This window comes from Ipomoea nil, unplaced genomic scaffold, assembly GCF_001879475.1.
Source record: "Ipomoea nil cultivar Tokyo-kokei standard unplaced genomic scaffold, Asagao_1.1 scaffold1043, whole genome shotgun sequence".
NCBI classification, from domain to species: Eukaryota; Viridiplantae; Streptophyta; class Magnoliopsida; order Solanales; family Convolvulaceae; genus Ipomoea; species Ipomoea nil.
In genome coordinates, this window is record NW_017617471.1 from 1,065,848 (window position 1) to 1,085,123 (window position 19,276).

At 34.0% G+C, this 19,276-nt stretch overlaps 2 protein-coding genes across 2 annotated transcripts; one reads left to right on the plus strand and one right to left on the minus strand.

Moving 5' to 3' along the window:
- Positions 1–2,060: 2,060 nt before the first annotated feature.
- Positions 2,061–4,179, plus strand: LOC109181941 (alpha carbonic anhydrase 1, chloroplastic-like). Its single transcript, XM_019331921.1, has 6 exons — positions 2,061–2,413; positions 2,568–2,806; positions 2,898–3,004; positions 3,218–3,320; positions 3,575–3,760; positions 3,871–4,179. The coding sequence occupies exons 1-6, from the start codon at positions 2,332–2,334 to the stop codon at positions 3,994–3,996; spliced, it is 843 nt and encodes a 280-aa protein (XP_019187466.1). The 5' UTR covers positions 2,061–2,331; the 3' UTR covers positions 3,997–4,179.
- Positions 4,180–13,239: 9,060 nt separating this feature from the next.
- LOC109181111 lies at positions 13,240–14,133 on the minus strand. Its single transcript, XM_019330865.1, has one exon. The coding sequence runs from the start codon at positions 14,131–14,133 to the stop codon at positions 13,240–13,242; it is 894 nt and encodes a 297-aa protein (XP_019186410.1).
- Between the last annotated feature and the right edge of the window lie 5,143 nt (positions 14,134–19,276).

Consider the following 19,276-nt stretch of genomic DNA (forward strand, 5'->3'; position numbering starts at 1 on the left):
GAATTTTTCCTCGGAAGAGATACCCCATCAACTTACCCCTAATGGCCAATGCATCCACGCTTGGCAAGAGATCCACACCTTCGGGGTAACTCTAGCCAAAATGGCAAGAGATTCACGCTTGTAACCACAAGGTCATGAGTTTGAATCCTTGTGCCCTTAGTTTGAGCCGGTCAGCAGCTATGAGTCTTTCTTGTGGTTCTTTGCCGACTAGAGTCACAATGCGAGATTTATTCACACTCAAAAGGGTTGTGGGTTTCCTCGTCATCCAAAAAAAAAGGAATTTTTCCATCCATGGCTTAGGAAGTACTTCCCATCTTGAAACAGCATGCTCTTGAGTTTTAGTGCTGAACTGCTGACTGCTTAATTTCATGAAAATCCTAAATTTCTGTGCTTTGAAAATTTTGTGTTTTGGACTTTTGGCAGTAAGATTAGCAGGTGAATCCTCATACTGTAGGGGACTAAGATTATAACCACTTAAGTTGGTTGCCATGAAGAATCTCTATCTCTCTTATAAACCTCTAAACAAAAAAGTTTTCTACCTTCAGCTCCATCCATCTTATGTGGAAGCTGGGCTGCAGAGCATTTCACGTTCTGAGGTCCCAGAAGCATGGCCACCCACCACTTTGTCATGCTTCAAAAAGTGGTTCTCTTTATTAGCTTGGAGATTTGGTGGTGGGATATGATTCCCACACCTTAGAAAAGCAGAGTACACGATGATTATGAGACTAAAATTATTATTTTATATAAATGTTGAGGTAAATGATATACAAGAACAAGGTTTACTCGGTGTATACCATCGAATAGTGATTACAGTTTCTTTTATCATCTAAAGATGCATTTTTTTCTTAAATGAAATAGATACTCCATACAATTTTGATAGAAAGAGTCATTTCTTTATGTTGGCAGCGTTTCATCAAGGTCACATCAATATATGGTCCATGGAGCAACCCACAGGGTCAAATTTTTGCATCATTTCTCTACTCTGCTGTCGATTTCGAGATACTAGATGGATTCATCTATTCCTCTGTGCCACAACTTTTTTCTTTATTGGACTTTTACATCACAGGAAGTTGGTGAGCGCTGCATCCAACACTGTTCATTGTGCCATTGTGGTTTCTGCAAACATAATGGTGCAGGCCGCATTTTTCACAAGTCAATTGTCATCCATCCATGTGGTTGTCCATTCATCTTATCTTATTAAACTCATATATACTAACCTTAATTGTTCTAATCTTGTGATTTCTGGATGCTGCAGAATTAAACACAAGCATGCCTAGAACATTATCCCATCCCATATTCCCATTTGGCACGACGAATCAAGAGGTACCAGAATGTCACTTCAAGTAAAATATAATAATCATGTTATGCCTAATACTTAGTATGGTGTACGTTACTTTCACAATTACAAAATGCAAATTCAAATTTTTGGTATACTTTTAAAAATAGAAATGAATTCAAGATATTTTATATAAAATATTGATATCAGAAAATTATAAAATTCATGACAAAACAAGTTCAAATTCACATAATTAATTCTACCGTCCTCCATTATATGTATTAACTCATTTTTTTTTAGGGGATGTATTAACTCATATATTTCAATCAATTACATACAATAATATTTTTGTTGCATTTATGTGGTCTTCTGTAAGTGGAATCCTTGCGCATCCCACTTTGTATACTTGTATTTGTCAAATAAGCTTTAGCCTATTAGTTAAAAGTGAGATAGAGACATTAAAGTTTGTTTTTTTTTTTGTTTTTGTTTTTTTTTCCTTTTCCTTTTGTGAAGAAGAAACTTATAGCATTAAAAAGACCTTGTACAATAATCTCGACCAAAAGGTGTTGGCAAGAATCGAATTCGTGACTTTAAGATACAAGAATCATGTTCCATTCACTTAATCACCCCTTTCAGACTGTTTAATTCTTATTTTGTATATTTGAGACTTGAGAGTATTCAACCTTTCAATTTGTTGTTGTCGTTGTTGTGTGTGTGTATATATATGTTATCTTCCAAAAACGTAACCAAAAAAAAAAAAAAAAAAAAAAATTACTACCTTAATGAGCAATAATTACAATAGGGAAAATTATGAGAGCTGTGTATAGAGAGACGAAGACAAAGCTACAGTTAGAAAGTTTCACAAAATATTGATCATTTTGGCAGACTTTGGATTGTCACTTGTCAGCAACTATATATATTATTAGTGCAGACATAAAGTTATCTGCATGTGAACTATATACAAAGAATAAAGCCAGATCGAACAGGAATAAGAAAAAAGGAAAGTTGAAATCATATTTCTCCAAAGAGGAGGAAGAGCTTAGAATTTCACAGAAATGGCCAAGTTTTTTGTCCTTGCAGTCTCTGCATTTCTCACCATATTCAATCCCTTTGCATCTGCAGTCTCAGTTCTTCATGGTATATACTCTCTTCCCATATCATTTCTTCTTAAAAATGTATACTTGATCAAAGTTTATACATAATACATGCTTTTTGACTAAGTTCAGATGTTTGTTTACTGTTTAGAAAATTAGTAACTTTTGGGTTAAATGAATTTCTTTGAAATTTGCAGGGGAACACTACCACCACCACCACGGCATGGCACTCAACTTCAGCTACTCAGGCATAACGGGCCCGGCCCGGTGGGGAGCCTTAAACCCTGCATTCTCAGCATGCTCCAATGGGAAATCACAGTCCCCAATCAACATCCTCCGCCACAAAGCTGTCATTAACAAGAAGTTGAAGCCTCTGGAGATGAAATATAGTCGGTCTGTCAATGCTACTTTGATGGACAATGGGTTTAATGTTGGGGTAATGAAAAGCTAGCATGTTACAGTTTGCAATCAGTTGCAGAATTTTGTACTGTTTAATTCATTAATATTATCATGATAAATAAATGCAGATAAGTTATGGTGAAGATGCAGGAGCTTTGGTTTTGGAAGGGAAGATCTACAGACTGAAGCAAATGCACTGGCATGCCCCTTCTGAGCACCAGATTGATGGATTTCAGTAATACCCTTTTTCCCTTATGGCTTATGCACACATATATTTTTTCTTTACCTATAAGAAAATTGATTTTATAAAGAGTTTCATACTTATAGCATTAGCGTTACGAGGTCCTAGACTATGCACATATTTCTAAGGAAGCAAAGATTCCCTTCAATTCTGAGGTCCTTTGTCTTCTACAAAATCTGAATAAACTAATTAATTACAAAATTGTAGCTTTGCAGCTGAGCTTCACCTGGTTCACATTGCTCCTGATAACAGCGTGGCGGTATTGGCAGTCCTCCTCAAATTAGGCCGTCCTGATCCCCTTCTTGCTAAGGTAAATTCATTATTGGCTTACTCAAATAGCTCTTTGACTATAACATTGTGGACCGGGTAAGTGGCAATATGGAATACATTTCAAATCCCTCTATAAACAATTTTCAATCGGTTCAAACTATCACTTTGATATTGAAATTTAATCTGACGAAGTAATTATATGAAATTTCATTAAATTAAAATTTTTATATGAACATTATATTCATGCATGATGTACGATGCTTAGTCTTTTTTTTTTTTAATTTTTTTTTTCAGATACAAAAGCAACTGACTGAGCTGCCTAGCGAGTTATTAAGACAAGAGAAACCTCGGATTTTTCTAGGAAATCTGAACACCCATGAATTGGTCAAATTTTCCCATAGCCATAAGTATTACAGATATGTTGGCTCCCTCACTACCCCTCCATGCACTGAAGATATTATATGGACCGTCATTGCCAAGGTATACCAATATTAATCTTCAACATATATACACTTTTCTCTTAGTTTAATTTCTGTCTTTTATTTTTATTTGCTGATTTGCTGATTTTATTTATAAAATCATATGAGAAGATTCATTCAGTATCAAGAGAACAAGTTGTAGCTCTGAGAGCTCCATTGGATTCGGCATGCAAGAGGAATTCAAGGCCAATCCAGCCCCTGGATGGACGACAGGTTGAGCTCTATGAGCGTCAATAACATTATTGATTATCTTAAAGTTAATTGGGATATAATATATATACATAAATAAACATGATTTGCTTTTTTTTTTTTTTTTTTTTTTTTTTTTTCAATTTCAATATATGTGTGTTTAGAAGTCATTTTTAAAATAAGAATCAAGCTTAAATTGAGTTCTTATCAAATTCCTACTATATGATTTTATTGTCTCGACCTTTGGTTATTGTTCAACTACATATAGATAGTCCGAATAGATGTTAAGATGGGATAATTAAACTAGGAAATATATGAGTGTAAAATTTGTGGAACTAAACTTCAATCAAAATATTTAGTAATTCACTACATATAAGTGTGTATTGAAAGGTTTGTGGCTTTATGAATATTCTTGCTAGTGATGCTTGGAAACGGTCTCTACAGAAATTACAACAAACAACCTTTGTTGGTGGGTAATTTGTCATAACAATTCAGCCCAACATGTAACAAGCGAATTTTAGGGGATGTTGTTTTTCATGCACCTTATTGTTTGTTGTCAAATTCTTATTTTTACAATTTAACATTATGTATGCGACTTTTCCTTGGTTGATTCGCGTTAGAAATTTAGGAATTTGAAAAACCCTTGCGCAACTTGATTAAACCATTACTTACGTACATTAGCCACTCTCACGCTAACACCAACTCTATTAATATGGCAGATTATGTGTGGAACCGTGTCCACCTTGCAAGGTGGACACAGTTTTAAAACTGTTCATAATTATGAATATATAATTTAAAAATTATGATCATAGAGTTGTGAACATAATTATGAATATATAATTCTGTAATTATGAATATAGGGATTCAATAATTGTGAATGTGACGTTCAAAAATTATGAATATATAACTTATAACTTTATAATTATGAACATATAGTTCAGTAATTATGAACATAGTTCTGTAATTGTGAATATAGAGTTAATAATTATGAATATGAAATTCAAAAATTATGAATATATAGCTTTATAATTATGAACATATAGTTCAGTAATTATGAATATAGAACCATGTTCACCTTGTAAGGTGGACACGGTTCCACAACATAACAATTGATATTAATATAAATACATACTACTCCATTCAATTTTTTATTTTTTTTAAAGAGGTTATATTATTGTAGCCATGAGCCCATGCCATGACCATGGGAATGTCGACTATGGCCTTTCGTCCAAATTTTATTGTTATTGTTATTATGTGGATGCTAAGTTAGCAACTTTTATAAAAACGCTAGCTAAAATATTACTTGAAATTCTTTTTTATTATGCGTTAATTAATTTTTGAATTTGTTGGCTATATATGCGGTTTTTATAAAAGTGAAAAGGATTTATTTGTGTTTTAAATATTTATAAGAAAGGACAAGTTTTATGCAACCAAGAAAGTAGAAGCAGCTGCAGCAAGTTTCAGTGCAGAGTGAAGAAATTAACGATTAGAACAAAGTGACGTATTTGACACTCTTATCATGGGGTAGGCTTCATGCATTATTTAACGTTACAGTCCCAGAAAAAAAAAAAAAAAAAAAAAAAAAAATATATATATATATATATATATATATATATATGTGCCATGGGTCCATCACTGCAACCAGCACGTTCCATTGTTTTTGTTTCTATCAAAATAATTCAAATGCTGATCTGAATTAATAATGCCCCGGTAAATACTATTGAAGAGTTTCTACCTTGAAAGTGAATTATTGTAAGTTGACACTAACCAAAAAATTTTAAAAAGTTTGTAACTAATAGAGCGTGGTGTTGATTTCAATATGAAATTGTCCTTGTAATTAGTTAAGGGGATCCGATTAATATTATATTTGTTTAATTAAACGTGGAGATATATTACCCACATACACCTGCCAATCAAGGAAATAATATAATATTACTATTATATTATTTGTGTGTTTTATAACCCAATTGTCACCACTCACCAGTACTCTTAGATTTACATATATACTTTTACATGAAAATTTACGATATCGACTAGTAGTGATTCAGTTTGTATGTATCACATACCACTCTAAAATAAATAATGAAAATTATAAGTTTGTACTAGGTTTTTTATAATACTTGATACGAACTCAAAGTTTTTATCATTTACTTTAGAATGATAATAATATAAAAGAACATCGAGACTATTGATTGACACTTTAATTTTTTTTTATTTTTATTAATAAATTAACTTTATATTGAAGTATATGATATGATAAATATAAAATGAGTACTACTATTCTAACTTATTTCATCATTTTCACCTTTTACCTGCCATCATTCTATTTGATTTTGTTATTTAATTACTAGATTGACTTTTTTTTTCCGCATTGCACTAGTATTTATTCGTATATCACAGATGTGATTAATTCAATCGAGTCTTGTTCAAACTCTATTTAGAACAACATTTTTAAGAGTGTTGTTGTGTATGCATTGGAATATCTATTTATTCGGAATAATTATAGGGTGTGTTTGGTTCGTACATAGAAATTGGAATAGGAATGAGAGTCAAATACTTGTAATGTTAATAAGTTTTTGGTGAAAGTATTTTGCATGTTTGGTAGCAGAGTGAAATTGAAATGACTACCAATATTGATGTTTGGTCGTTATGTATAACCCTATAATAGGAATAGAGGTTTTAAAAATACAAAAACAATGCAATTGATCGTAATATAATGACATCCAAAGCACTAATATGAACAAAAAGCAGAATCAAATCAAAAATCTAAAAGCACTAACCCAAACTTAAAAATCATATTACTAATAAGATGGAATGATGCTTGTTTTTAATTAAGAAATAAAGTTTTTAATTGAATGGGTAATCAAATTCTATAGTTGTGTTTTAAAAAATTGTCAACCAAACACTAACTATGATTTTGATTATCATTACTGATATGTAAACCCATGAACCAAACACACCCTAATTTATATATGAACTACCCATCAATATTTTTTTTTGAAGGTAACAACCATCAATATAAATCTTGTTCGTTTTTTTTTTTTTTTTCTTCTTTAAAAATTATAACCAACGCTGCATAGGTAGGTAAAATAAAGGTAAAACATTTTTATATAAGATAATAAATGATTAGTCATAATTCATAACACATTTGAATAACAAATCCAATTTGATTATACCTAAAGTACCAATTAAATAATAAAAATTACTCCCATACCAATAAAATAATGAAAGCTAGCTCGAAAGGAGTTACCGAATGGGTGAAGTATGATTCTCGTACTTAAAAGATTATAAATTTGATTTTTGTCAACACTCTTTTGATCGAGTCTGTTACAGAGAGTGTTTCTAGTGTATGCAATTCAAATCCCTTATAAAATTTATGAAAAATAAGGTTAGTACTTAACAAGGTTGAAAAAATCGCTAGGCGCCTAGGTAGGGCTGTGCATAACCCGTCCAACCCGCCCAATCTGGTGGAAGCCCTAGCCCCTTTGTGTGAAATCCATATATATGATGAGCATTATGAAGTGGCATACATCCACTTAGCTTGAATGCCTGAATATGGATTTCTTTGTAAATTGTAAATTGTAAATTGTATTAAGTTTATGGATATGGGACCCTTAAATTGTTTATGTCAATTCTGCATACATGATGACATGTGAAATTAACTGAAAGTAAATAAGTAATATGTAAATATGTAATACTTCTATGTATGAGTACTGTATGGTGGAAGCTTTAGTATGATTGGTTGTCTGCTTTATTTGGATACTGATGCCCATCTTTATAGATGGAAAGCATCAGTGCAACTGGACACCCTCCAACCTCAACTGATGAGGAGCATGGAGTAGAAGCTCAAGGCACTGAGAGAAATCCTCAGACAAATCCTATGCCTTCTCCTCCTGTTGTTCCTACAAAGAAGAGGAAAGAGGTGGAGTCTAGATCTATAGTATGGGATCATTTTGAAAAGATCCGTGCTCCACCTGCTGAAGGTGAAATTGAGGGACCAGTAGTTGAGGGCAAATGCCTTTATTGTGCCAAAATCTATAAATGTGAAAGTAAAAAGCATGGCACTTCCTCTTTGAGAAACCATATGAAGGCCTGCCTAAAAAATCCTCATTGTAAGGACACAAGGCAGTCTCTTCTCACCTTTAATGCCTCTGGAACAGAAGCTTCTGAGGGGGTTTTGGGGACTTGGGTTTTCAACCAAGAGGCTATTAGGAGGGCATTGTGTGAGATGATCATTGTTGATGAACTTCCCTTTAGGATTGTTGAGGGAAATGGCTTTAGGAAATTCATTTTAGTTGCTTGTCCTAGGTTTCAAATCCCTTCTAGGTGGACCATTTCTAGAGACATTTATCAGATTTACCTAGATGAGAGAATAACCCTAAAAAATTTGTTTAAGGTGAGCACCCAAAGGGTCAGCTTGACCACTGATACATGGACCTCTGTCCAAAGGATCAATTACATGTGCATTACTGCACATTTCATTGATGATCAGTGGAAGCTAAACAAAAAGATCATTTCCTTTGTCCCAATTTCTTCTCATAAGGGAGAGTATATAGCCAAAGCCCTTGAGAGTTGTCTTCTTGATTGGGGGATTAGAAATGTGTTCACTGTTACTGTTGATAATGCCTCTTCAAATGACACAGCTTTGGGGTTTTTCAAGAACAAACTTCTGTCTTGGGGTGGGTCTTCTGTTAGGGTTCAATATATGCACATGAGGTGCATAGCCCATGTGTTGAACTTAGTGGTCCAGGATGGGTTGAGATATGCAGGTCCTTCTGTTAAGAAAGTTAGAGATGTTGTGAGATGGGTGAGGAGTTCTCCTGCCAGACTTAAGAAGTTTAGAGAGATTGCTGTGCTTAATGGGGTGGAAGCCAAATGTGCATTACAACTTGATGTTCCAACAAGATGGAACATCACATACATGATGCTTAACACTGCCCTTCAATACCAGAGGGCCTTTGAAGCTTATGAGAATGATGCCTCATTGAATGCTGACTTACCTGATTCTATTCCAAACTTTATGGATTGGCTTTCTGTGCAAAGCTTAGTCGATTTCCTGAAAGGCTTCTATGAGATGACTGTGAGAATATCTGGTTCTCTATATGTCACTTCAAATACTTTCTTTTCTGAGATTTCTGACTTAGGTTGCATGCTGGATGACATGGTTAACTCTGTTTCAACCTCTGAAAAGGTAAACTGTAAACTGGTATCATTTATCTGAATGTGTTTGTATGCATCTCTTAATTTTTTCTGTGTTATGTCTGTTTTATAGGATATGGGGTCCCATATGAAACAAAAATTTGAAAAATATTGGGGAGATCCTGAAAAAATGAACTTCTTGATATTCTATGCCAATATTCTGGATCCTAGGGATAAGATTGAGTACATGCCTGCCCAATTTGCTCAGTTGTATGGTGATGAAAAAGGAAAATCATGCTTTGAAAAGGTTCAATCTTCTATGGTTGTCCTGTTTAATGATTATACAGCCACCTACAGTGTGCAGTCTGCATCCCCTACTGTGCAATCTACCCAATCTGAACCAGTCCATTCTCAAACTTCAGTTGGAAAACCTCAGGGTAGAATGAAAAGCCAGCTTAAAAAACAGAGAATGGAGGCTGGTGGAAGCAGTAAAGAAACTGAACTCCAGATTTATCTAAGTGAAAAAATAGTGGAAGATGAAGAAAATGTGGACTTTGATGTTCTAAGATGGTGGAAGGTTAACAGTGATAGATTTCCTATACTCTCTAGAATGGCAAGGGATGTGCTGGCTGTTCCCATTTCAACTGTTGCCTCTGAGAGTGCATTCAGTACTAGTGGTAGGGTATTAGATCCCTTTAGGAGTTCATTAACTCCTAAAATTGTTGAATCCCTAGTATGTGCACAAGATTGGTTGAGGGCACCCAATCATCCAATCTCTGTGGAGGAAAACTTGGATGATGTTGAAAGATTAGAGAAGGGTACTGTTTTTATTTTATATCTTTTGTAGGTTTCTACTTTATAAATTGTTAATTGTTACTTACCTTTTCTAAATTCTTTTTTGTTTTTCCTTTTTGTGCAGAATTGTCCACTGGAGCTGCTGGTTCTTTACCAAGTACTGTTGGAACACTCCCAACAATTGCTGTAATACTTTTATATAACATTGCTTTCTGACTTTCTGTTTAGTTTGATTGATAAATGTGTGGACTCTTTGAGGCAAATCAGGTAAGATTCCAGAACTGCTAATTGCTAAGTGGCTTGGTAACTTTTTTATAAATGTTGCTGCCCTTACTCAGTTACATCTCTGGTATTCTGGAATTCTGGTATATCACTTCCCTTCCTCTCATATTCTCATTTCTGTTTAGTTATGGACTTATGGCTATGATGATGCTTCCACCATTTGTCTGAATTAAAAAGAGTTTGGGTGTTTGGTATGTTGTTCTGAGACAAAACTCATGAAGCAATTTGCCCCCAACTCTAAAATGATATGAAAAAAAGCAATCTGAGCCTTTCTTATTAAGTATTATTAGTTCCCTACTTCTCTTTGTCTTTATTGGCTTTAAAGTTTAAAGTCTTTACTGGTTTTGTAATTGAGCAGGAAGATGAGGAATGGATGAATGCTGATTGCTGAAGGCTGATTGGTGACTGCTGACTTGCTGACTTGCTGAGTTGCTGACTGCTGACTTGTTGAGTACTTTAGTAGTTAGTAGTTAGTAGTTTAGTGTTGTTTGAGTATTGTAGACAAAACTCATTTTGTGGACTTCATTTTTGCTTTTTGAATTTTGAACACAAGTTGGAAACTGCAATATGTAATTATGTATCTAAAATCTAAATGCCTACATAGCTGATAGCTTTGGTAATTTAGATTATGGTTATTAAGTTTGAACATTGTTACAGTTTTTTTTTTTTGGTATGTTTTATATTAATCCGAGTTCAAACCGAAATCCGACCCCACCCGACCGTATCCGAACATGGGAAATCCGATAGGATTTCCCTCTTAATTCGAACGGATTGGGGTAGTTTTTCCCAATCCGAAATCCGAGCGGATGAACGGTTTTCTAAACCGATCCGCCCGAACCCGTCCGATGCACAGCCCTACGCCTAGGCGCCATTTTTTATTTTTATTTTTTAAAAAAATTAGTTAAATCCCGCCTAGGCCACGAATACCTACTTTGCGCTTAGGGCGCCTAGAGCGCCTAGGCGGCCGACCGCCTAGAACAACGATTCTGCCGAATTTTTAGGCGGTCGGCCGCCGCCTAGCGCCTAAGTGTCAATTAATCGACATCTAGAAATGATTTTTACAACATTGGTACTTAATGAGATTTACTCGGTGCATACTCTAGATAATGCTACCAAAATAATAAAACAAAAGAAAGTGGCATTTGGTAAGCTGGTTGGTTGATGTTGGTTTTCATTCCACGTTTGAACAATAATTATTTTATCATCTTCACCAATAAAAATATAATAAGTTAGATCTAACTTCCACGCCACCTCACCTCGATAATCTCCATACATGTACTTATGGGAGCATGGAGAATATGTACAATTTCTTCAATTAGCAAGGGACACACCTACGTGTACGAGGATGCAAGACATGTGACTTTTCACCTCTTAATTACACATCACACAATAGGGTGTTTACTTACCCTTCAACAACCAATATTATATTCTTATCACTACAAAACACATTTACAAAGTCTTGTTTCACAATTAGCGGTTATTTAATAATGATTAATAGTTAACAAATTGTATTAGCAATTAGCGAGTAATGAAGAGTAATTAGCAATTAGCGGATTAACAGTTTTGACCAGCTGATATTGTTTATAGAAAATTTAATTCAAAACTTTTAAAAATACATCAGCAATTTGTGTACCAATTGTCCCAAACTACAAAAACAATAATAAATTGCCAATCTGATTCTTCGATTAGGTAGATTTGCCAATTTAGTCTTGAATATTCATTTTACATAATAAAACTTCTAACTATGAAATTGTTGATTTTATTTGTGAATGATAATTAGTTTTTATTTAATTTAAAAGGTGAATTAAAAAGGCATAGTTTGTATCAATTTTATTGATTTAATTAAAGGAAAAAATAACTGACAATCAAAATTAATTATAATTTTTTGGAAATAAAATTAATTATAACCATTTGTGCATTCCAATAGGTTGTCTGTCATTTTCTGCAATTAAATATTTTTGGCATTTCAAACAAACCGGTCAACACGTCAATTAAGGAAAAATATGAGGAAGGTAACAATATGCATTGACCTTTTCGGTACCAGACATCATTTAATACACCCAAGTTGGTAGGAAGAATGAAACCCTAACTAACCTAATGACTTTACTGCATCCAATATCCTTATCATTGTAGGTGTTTCCAAAAGGTTGAATTCCCTAAAGTATTTGGGATCATAATAATTCAGCTGAATACAGCTGTCTACAAGTCACTCTGCTCTAAGAGGTTTGCTCACACATTACTGCGGGTGAGACTCGATTCTGGTTATTATTTCTAAACTTCACTTCTGTGACCAATTAAGCTGCCCATGAACATATCCTTATCATTGTAACCCTATGGATTGTGCCAGTAAATTATGACTCTTACGTAAAATTCCAACATTGTATAGTAAAGTCAGTTAACTTACATGTGACTATATATATTAGGAGAAAAATAGAAAATTTTTAGATTTAAAATTAGTTGACAAATAAAATTTACAGTCAGTATTCGAATGTGTACATTGGATAATTCCATTTTTCTGTAATAGTTTGTGAAGCCTAGAAAGATTATGTGCGATGTGTGAGTATTGGCAGGAATTGAGTTCATTATCTTCTGGTAAGAAAATCATATTTCATCCACTCGTCCACTTTTGGAGTGGTATTATTGAATGATTTGTACATTGTATTTGGCCAAATCTTATCCGTTTGTATCAAATTATGGCACGAATAAATTGATTAATTGATTAATTATCAAATAAGAATTGCTACTTAAAAGTATATGATATTACTCGTGGTATTTACTTGGAAATGTTACTTTAATTTGTGACATTTTTGCAGTTTGGAAAGGTGAAGTTTCCATGGTAATTTTTTCTCATTAATAGTAGTGAAGTTTACAAGCCGTTCCACTCCAACCCAATATATTTACAATAACCTATTCTAATTATATAATAAAAATAAGCCTAAAATAAAACTGTAAAAAAATATTATCTTTTACCTTGATGAAATGAGGACAAACATTTTCCACAAGCCACGTCAGATCAACGACCGACCGCAAAGTTTCAACTACCACCAAAGACTCCGACGACCGCCGCGATCAACTTCACCCATTGTGGCCGCCGCGCCGCCGTTCCGTTTCAAAAGCCTCCGAAATCGCGGCTTTGATTTCCTCCGCCGCCCAGCATTCCGACTTCCGAGCCGACGATAACCGCCTCATTCCCCCTAGCCCCGGCGGCTCCGGCACCGGTTCAGCACTTATCGGAACGTCGCGCATTTTTGCCGCCTTGACGCTCTTTCGACCCGGTTCTGGCTCCGGCTCCTCGCGTTTTGGCCCGGCCTCGATTTTCTTAGCCGGTTTGTGACTCCGGTTCGTCCGGAACATGGAGAGTAATCTCGAGTAAAACCCGGTCCTCCGCTTATCTCCGCCGGTTTCCGCGTGATCCTCAGTCGGTTTTTCTCCAGTCGACAAAGATTTCCGGCATCCGCGCTTCGATCTGACTCTTCCCATACACGAAACCTTCGGAGACGACGGTTCGGCCACGACTTTTCCGATCGACTCGGTCCGCTTCGCCGGGAAAAGCCGGATATTGGCCGGTTTGCTACAGGTTTTCCAGACGTAGTTCATCTTCTGCGTCTTCGGCAGCCCGAAGAGCAGCGAAGCTTTGGACTTCAAAAACCGCTGCGAGCTCGAATTCGAACCCGGGTTCAAATTCGGGTGGGCCGTCGTCGGGTTCGAGTTCGAGTTTATTCCCTTCGCCGACTCCTTCCGCTCCAGAAAAGCGTTCCGGTCGAACCAATCCAGCTCGGCGTCTTTGGACAGCCAGAAAGACTCCGGCGGAAAATCCGGCGGCGCTTCCCTTCCGGCATCGTCGTCGTCGGAACTGTCTTCCTTGTCTGCCGCGTTATCTTCCACCAATGTTTCGCATGCGATTTTCCGATCCGTTCCGCCGCCGGCGCAGGCCGAGACTAACGTTTCCAGATCAACCTGAGGAGGCATTCTAGTGAGAGAAACAAAGTTACAGAGAGAGAGAGAGAGAGAGAGAGGGGATGAGTAGTGAGGATATTAAGCGACGTGAAAATCTACTGCATGAGTGGGAGAGAAGAAGGCTATTTATATATATATTGTTGAAACTCGGAATTAAATAAGTCAAAAAACATTTACAAAACATTAAAATTTCTATAACACTATTTTTTAATACATACAAAATAAAATAACCAAAATACACTACGAATTTTTGGGCAAGTAACAAACTCCTAGGATTCTTTGAAGGGTTATAAAAAATGTGTAGACTGAGACGTTACATTATCAGACGTTATATGTGTCGACAGTCATGTATTGTGTCAGCACACATATTTGCTTCACTATGCATGTGTAATTGTGTTGCCACACAAGTTTGCTTCACTACGCCTGTGTTTGATAGTGCAGATTCCGTCACTATTAATCAACTCTTGTACGTATAGCATTAATCATATAAAAAAACAGACTTTAATTAGGGACACTTATTACTAACTCGTTAGGAATTGAAGTTTTAATCAAACTTTAATTAGGGACACTTATTACAAACTTGTTATATAAAGAATTACATGTTGGTAAATATTTTTGTGACATTCTATAACATAAAAATGGTTAGATGAGAGTGAATTGTTGGATGGAGAGTTTTCAATAGGTTGATGAGGAGGGGCTGTTTGGTTTGATAAGATAGGAGGGAAAGTGATATGTGGGTGGGGTTTGGTTCGTGTTTAACACTTTCTCTCATCTCCTTTTTTCTTTTCTAGAAGACAAACTAACTTCCAAATTTTTGATTTTGCTTTTTTCTACTTCCTTTATTACTACTTTTTGAGAATCTTTGACCTTTCTTTGCAATTTTTTATTTTATTTTTAATTTTCGTAAGTTAAAATTGTGTTTCATCATCAATGAGATAAGCTTGTGTTGTGTTTTTCATTAATTAAAGAAATGAAAGTAGTAAGGACCATGGTCAAGATCATAACACAAAACCGGGGACCAAAAAGGGAGGTTTGGCCTAGTTCAAGAAAGTTCACAGTCAATATACGAAGATGTACTTTGATTGAAATCCTACCTTGTGATAATCCTAATCGGCAAATGATCTTAAGAACGTAAACCAACCTAAGTTATGTATACTTATGACCAGCTCAAACCAAAAAAGCTAATAAATAACTCTCAGGAGATCGAAATTCTTGTGGTTACCAAGACAACTGACTAACCAATTTGTCTAGGAGGGATATACATATATAATTGAACTAATAACAATCAATAATGGGGTAATAATAATTGAATTAAGAACGCTAATTGGATGGGATTTAATTCAAATCAAAAGGAATCAGGCCATTAATGGTAGACAAAAATGCCCAGATTAAGCTGTACGAGATGGGGAAATCATGTCAATTAGTTAGGTCATGGATGGACACCAAAACATGAACAGCTAATGTTGTCTTTCCATAGTACAGCTCACAACAAAAATGATTAATTTTTCAGATCTCAATAATAAAATAAAAACAAAGACCATCCACTCATCAGATCATCTAACCTATGCAATTTAATTAATTAATATGTTAAATTAATACACGTAAATGGAGATCTTTTATGATCAATATTGATGTGATGCAGATATATATATATATATATATTCCCAAACACAAAATATTCCAAAGTACATTTCATGATAAACTATATGTAGATTGATTTGGGGAAGTGGGATAGTATGTGTAGCAGCAAATATATTTCAGTTGGATGGTGGCTTGGTGATATCTTCTTGTAGTTATATTAACAGCTGAAATAATATTAGATTGTATTTGACAAGTTGATGCATGAATGCCTTATATAAGTAATTATTAATCATGAAGCCAAATACTCTATGGTCAAGCGACATAATTGTGGCTCTCCCTAATAGGAGGTCACAAGTTCAAACCTCAATGGAAACAATATGTATGGATAGATACTACATTGTTACAGAGTCAATAGTACTCAATATTAATACAGGGTTCGGGCCCGTAAACATCATTCAGTGTGCACTATGTTAAAGAACTTTAAACTAAGTTTTCTCTTGGATAACAGTTAAACTCTGTAGGCACGGTCAGGGTTGAATTTTTTTTTCCACTACATAGGAGAGGTAAACCGCACTAGAAAGACCCTCGCGACAGGCTCAACCGAGAGTGTTGGCAAGAATCGAGCTCGTGCATGACCTTCTGAGTCAGGGCTGCATTTTGATTAGTTTAACAATGATGAGATACCAATATCGTATAATTTGACAATGATAATAAAATTTTCAAAAACCTTATAACGGAAGAAATAGGTAAAATCTCCCGCGTTTCTGCCTTTCGGAGATTGATAAAATTTCCCATAAATATAATCTTATGGAGGTATAGAAAAGTGAATGGCAAAGGAGGTAAGTCATCCTTGTATGTTTGGTAGCACATAGTTTCTTATCAATTTTGTTAGGAGGGAATATAATTAATTTTCTTGATTTTATCCTTTAATTTTGACCTACAAATTCACACATATATGTACCAGACGGTCCAGACCACCCACTTCCTTTATTTCTACTGTTCTACTGTTTAAAGCACTGCGGCGCCGTGGGTTATAATTACGTGTACAAATTTATCTTATGCAATGTAGTTTTCTTCTAATTCAGAATTTTCTCTCAAACATATATCTCCTATACTGCTATATAATATACTATATGTTACACCACCATCATTGTATATTTTAAAAAATTAAAAATAATTATGCTCATTTTTCAAAAAATGAACTAAATACACCAAAACAAATTTTTTAAATGCTAAGAAAGAAAAATATTTTTTATAAAATAACTAAAAGTCATTTTTCTACTTTACAAATACACTTTACAAAAATTATTACTCCATACTTTAGAGGCTCTAGAAGAAATAATTGTTGAAAAGGGTTTGTGAATTGTGGATAGTACTAGAAAAGTAGAAATGTATGCATGAAAATTAGAAGGCAGGTGTGAAATGAACTAGTCTAAACAACAATAATTACTTATCATTGTGAAAGAAAAACAATAATGAGAGTCAAATACATTGGGCTGCCCTTCCAAATTCCAACTTGGACTCTCCTTTCAATCTTTTTATTTTATTTATTTTCAGACAACGACAAAAATTTATAATCACTATTCAATTGAGAATATATATTAAATAAAAATTATTTATGTATAATAGTGGAAAAACTTTACATGAGAATCACATCACACTAAAAAGATTATTAGAATGGATCCGATTGAAAATGTATAAACAATAATAATTAAATACATAATATATTTTAATATTAGAATCATGTTTTACTTATTCACTTATCTCTTTTCAATCTCTCTTTTAAATCTTAAGCAGTGGCATATTGGAAGCATCAGATCATTTTGTTCTAGAACACTATATATTACCTTGTCATTTGTTGGGCCCATCTGTACGGGCACAATTATATTAGTAACATAATACAAGAATTACAAGGTGGCTAGTATTACCAGTCAAAAGAACCAGCATAGGATGTTCTGGAGATCTGTGAATTCTGAATAATCTTAAAAAGAGTTTGTTGTGTCAATGATTTTATGGTCTAAGCGGTATGAAGTGATTCTTCCAAATGAAATGTCATAGGTTTGATCCTATGTGAAAGCGATGTGTGCTTCAATAGGTCTACAAAGTAGATTTGATCTTTTAATAGTTTTTGTGACATACAGAACAATAAACTTAATATTTTGAATAATATTGATCAAATCTAGTTAATTGAACAACATATAAAGGCTATGTTTGGTAAAATAGTTAGCTTATCAGTCAATTTTGGCTTATTTGGTCACTATAATAACTATTTTATTTGGTTAAAAAAAATTAATATGAGTGTCTGATTAATTAGCTTTTTGTGGCTATATTTGGTAAAATAGTTAGTTTATCAGTCAATTTTGGCTTATTTGGTCACTATAATAGCTATTTTATTTGGTTAAAAAATTAATATGAGTATTTGATTAATTAGCTTTTTGTGATAACTAGTGCTCCAAAATGTTAAAATTAAAAAACTGCTCAAAATAACTTTTTTGATAAAATCATTTTGCATGTAATCAGCTATCAGCTAATTTACAAAATAATTTTCTACAATCGACTAATGTTATCAATTAGTCAAACTCATTAACCTAATCAGCTAACGGTTATTTACCAAACACTCACTAAATGAAATAAATGTGTATTCATTATTAAGGTTGTGGGAGTGTGGGACTATGGTAGTCGATGTTTCTCCGACATGCACGAGATGTTCTAGAAATTCAATTGCTAATCTATTGGTGATGTATAATAGTCGTAAATCCCTCTTCTTGGTAATTCACTCTACCATGCATATGCATAGGGAATATTCTATGCCAAGAAGAATTAGTTTGAAAAAGTTATAAATAAATAGAATTTATTTAAAAAATGTTTGAAAAGTCGTAAGTGCAATATTTATTATTTATTTGAATAATAAAATAAGATAAAAATATATATTTATATAATTCGGCTAAATATAATTTTCAGGTAATAAAAAAAAACATTAGTTACAAGCAATGAAACTATTGCGTGGCCCAACTCTTACGTTGTCGTCCTCATGCCTTTAGGCTCCTTCACATGGCTAACAGGCTAAGTTACAAATTGTTCCATTTATCCAATATCTTTAAAGACAAAAAGCATAAAAACAACATGAAATTTTGCATAATTAATTTAATTAATTAATTAATCGCGTCATTCAAATGTTTGAGAGATGTTGATTTAGTCACATGAATATTACTAGTTTAAAAACAATCATGAAATTATATTGCTGGATAAGTCCCTCAACTTAACGAGTGGAGTAGGTCCAAGAATGATAATATATAAGTCAATAACTACAAAAGTAAATGAAAAGATCTGATTCGCGAAAATGGTCTAGTCAAATTGACCGTTAAAAAATTATTATTATGGTCAAAGTTACCGTTGGAGCATTATTTCATTATTATCCATCACAAATAATATATCATTACTCAACCATGCACATGTACAAATATAATTGTTGTGTCGTGACTGTCACTTTCGACATCCTCCATTATAAAATAAATATACAAAGGCTTTACATCAAGAACGAAAAGAGGACTCGACTGTGCATCAGTGCATCACT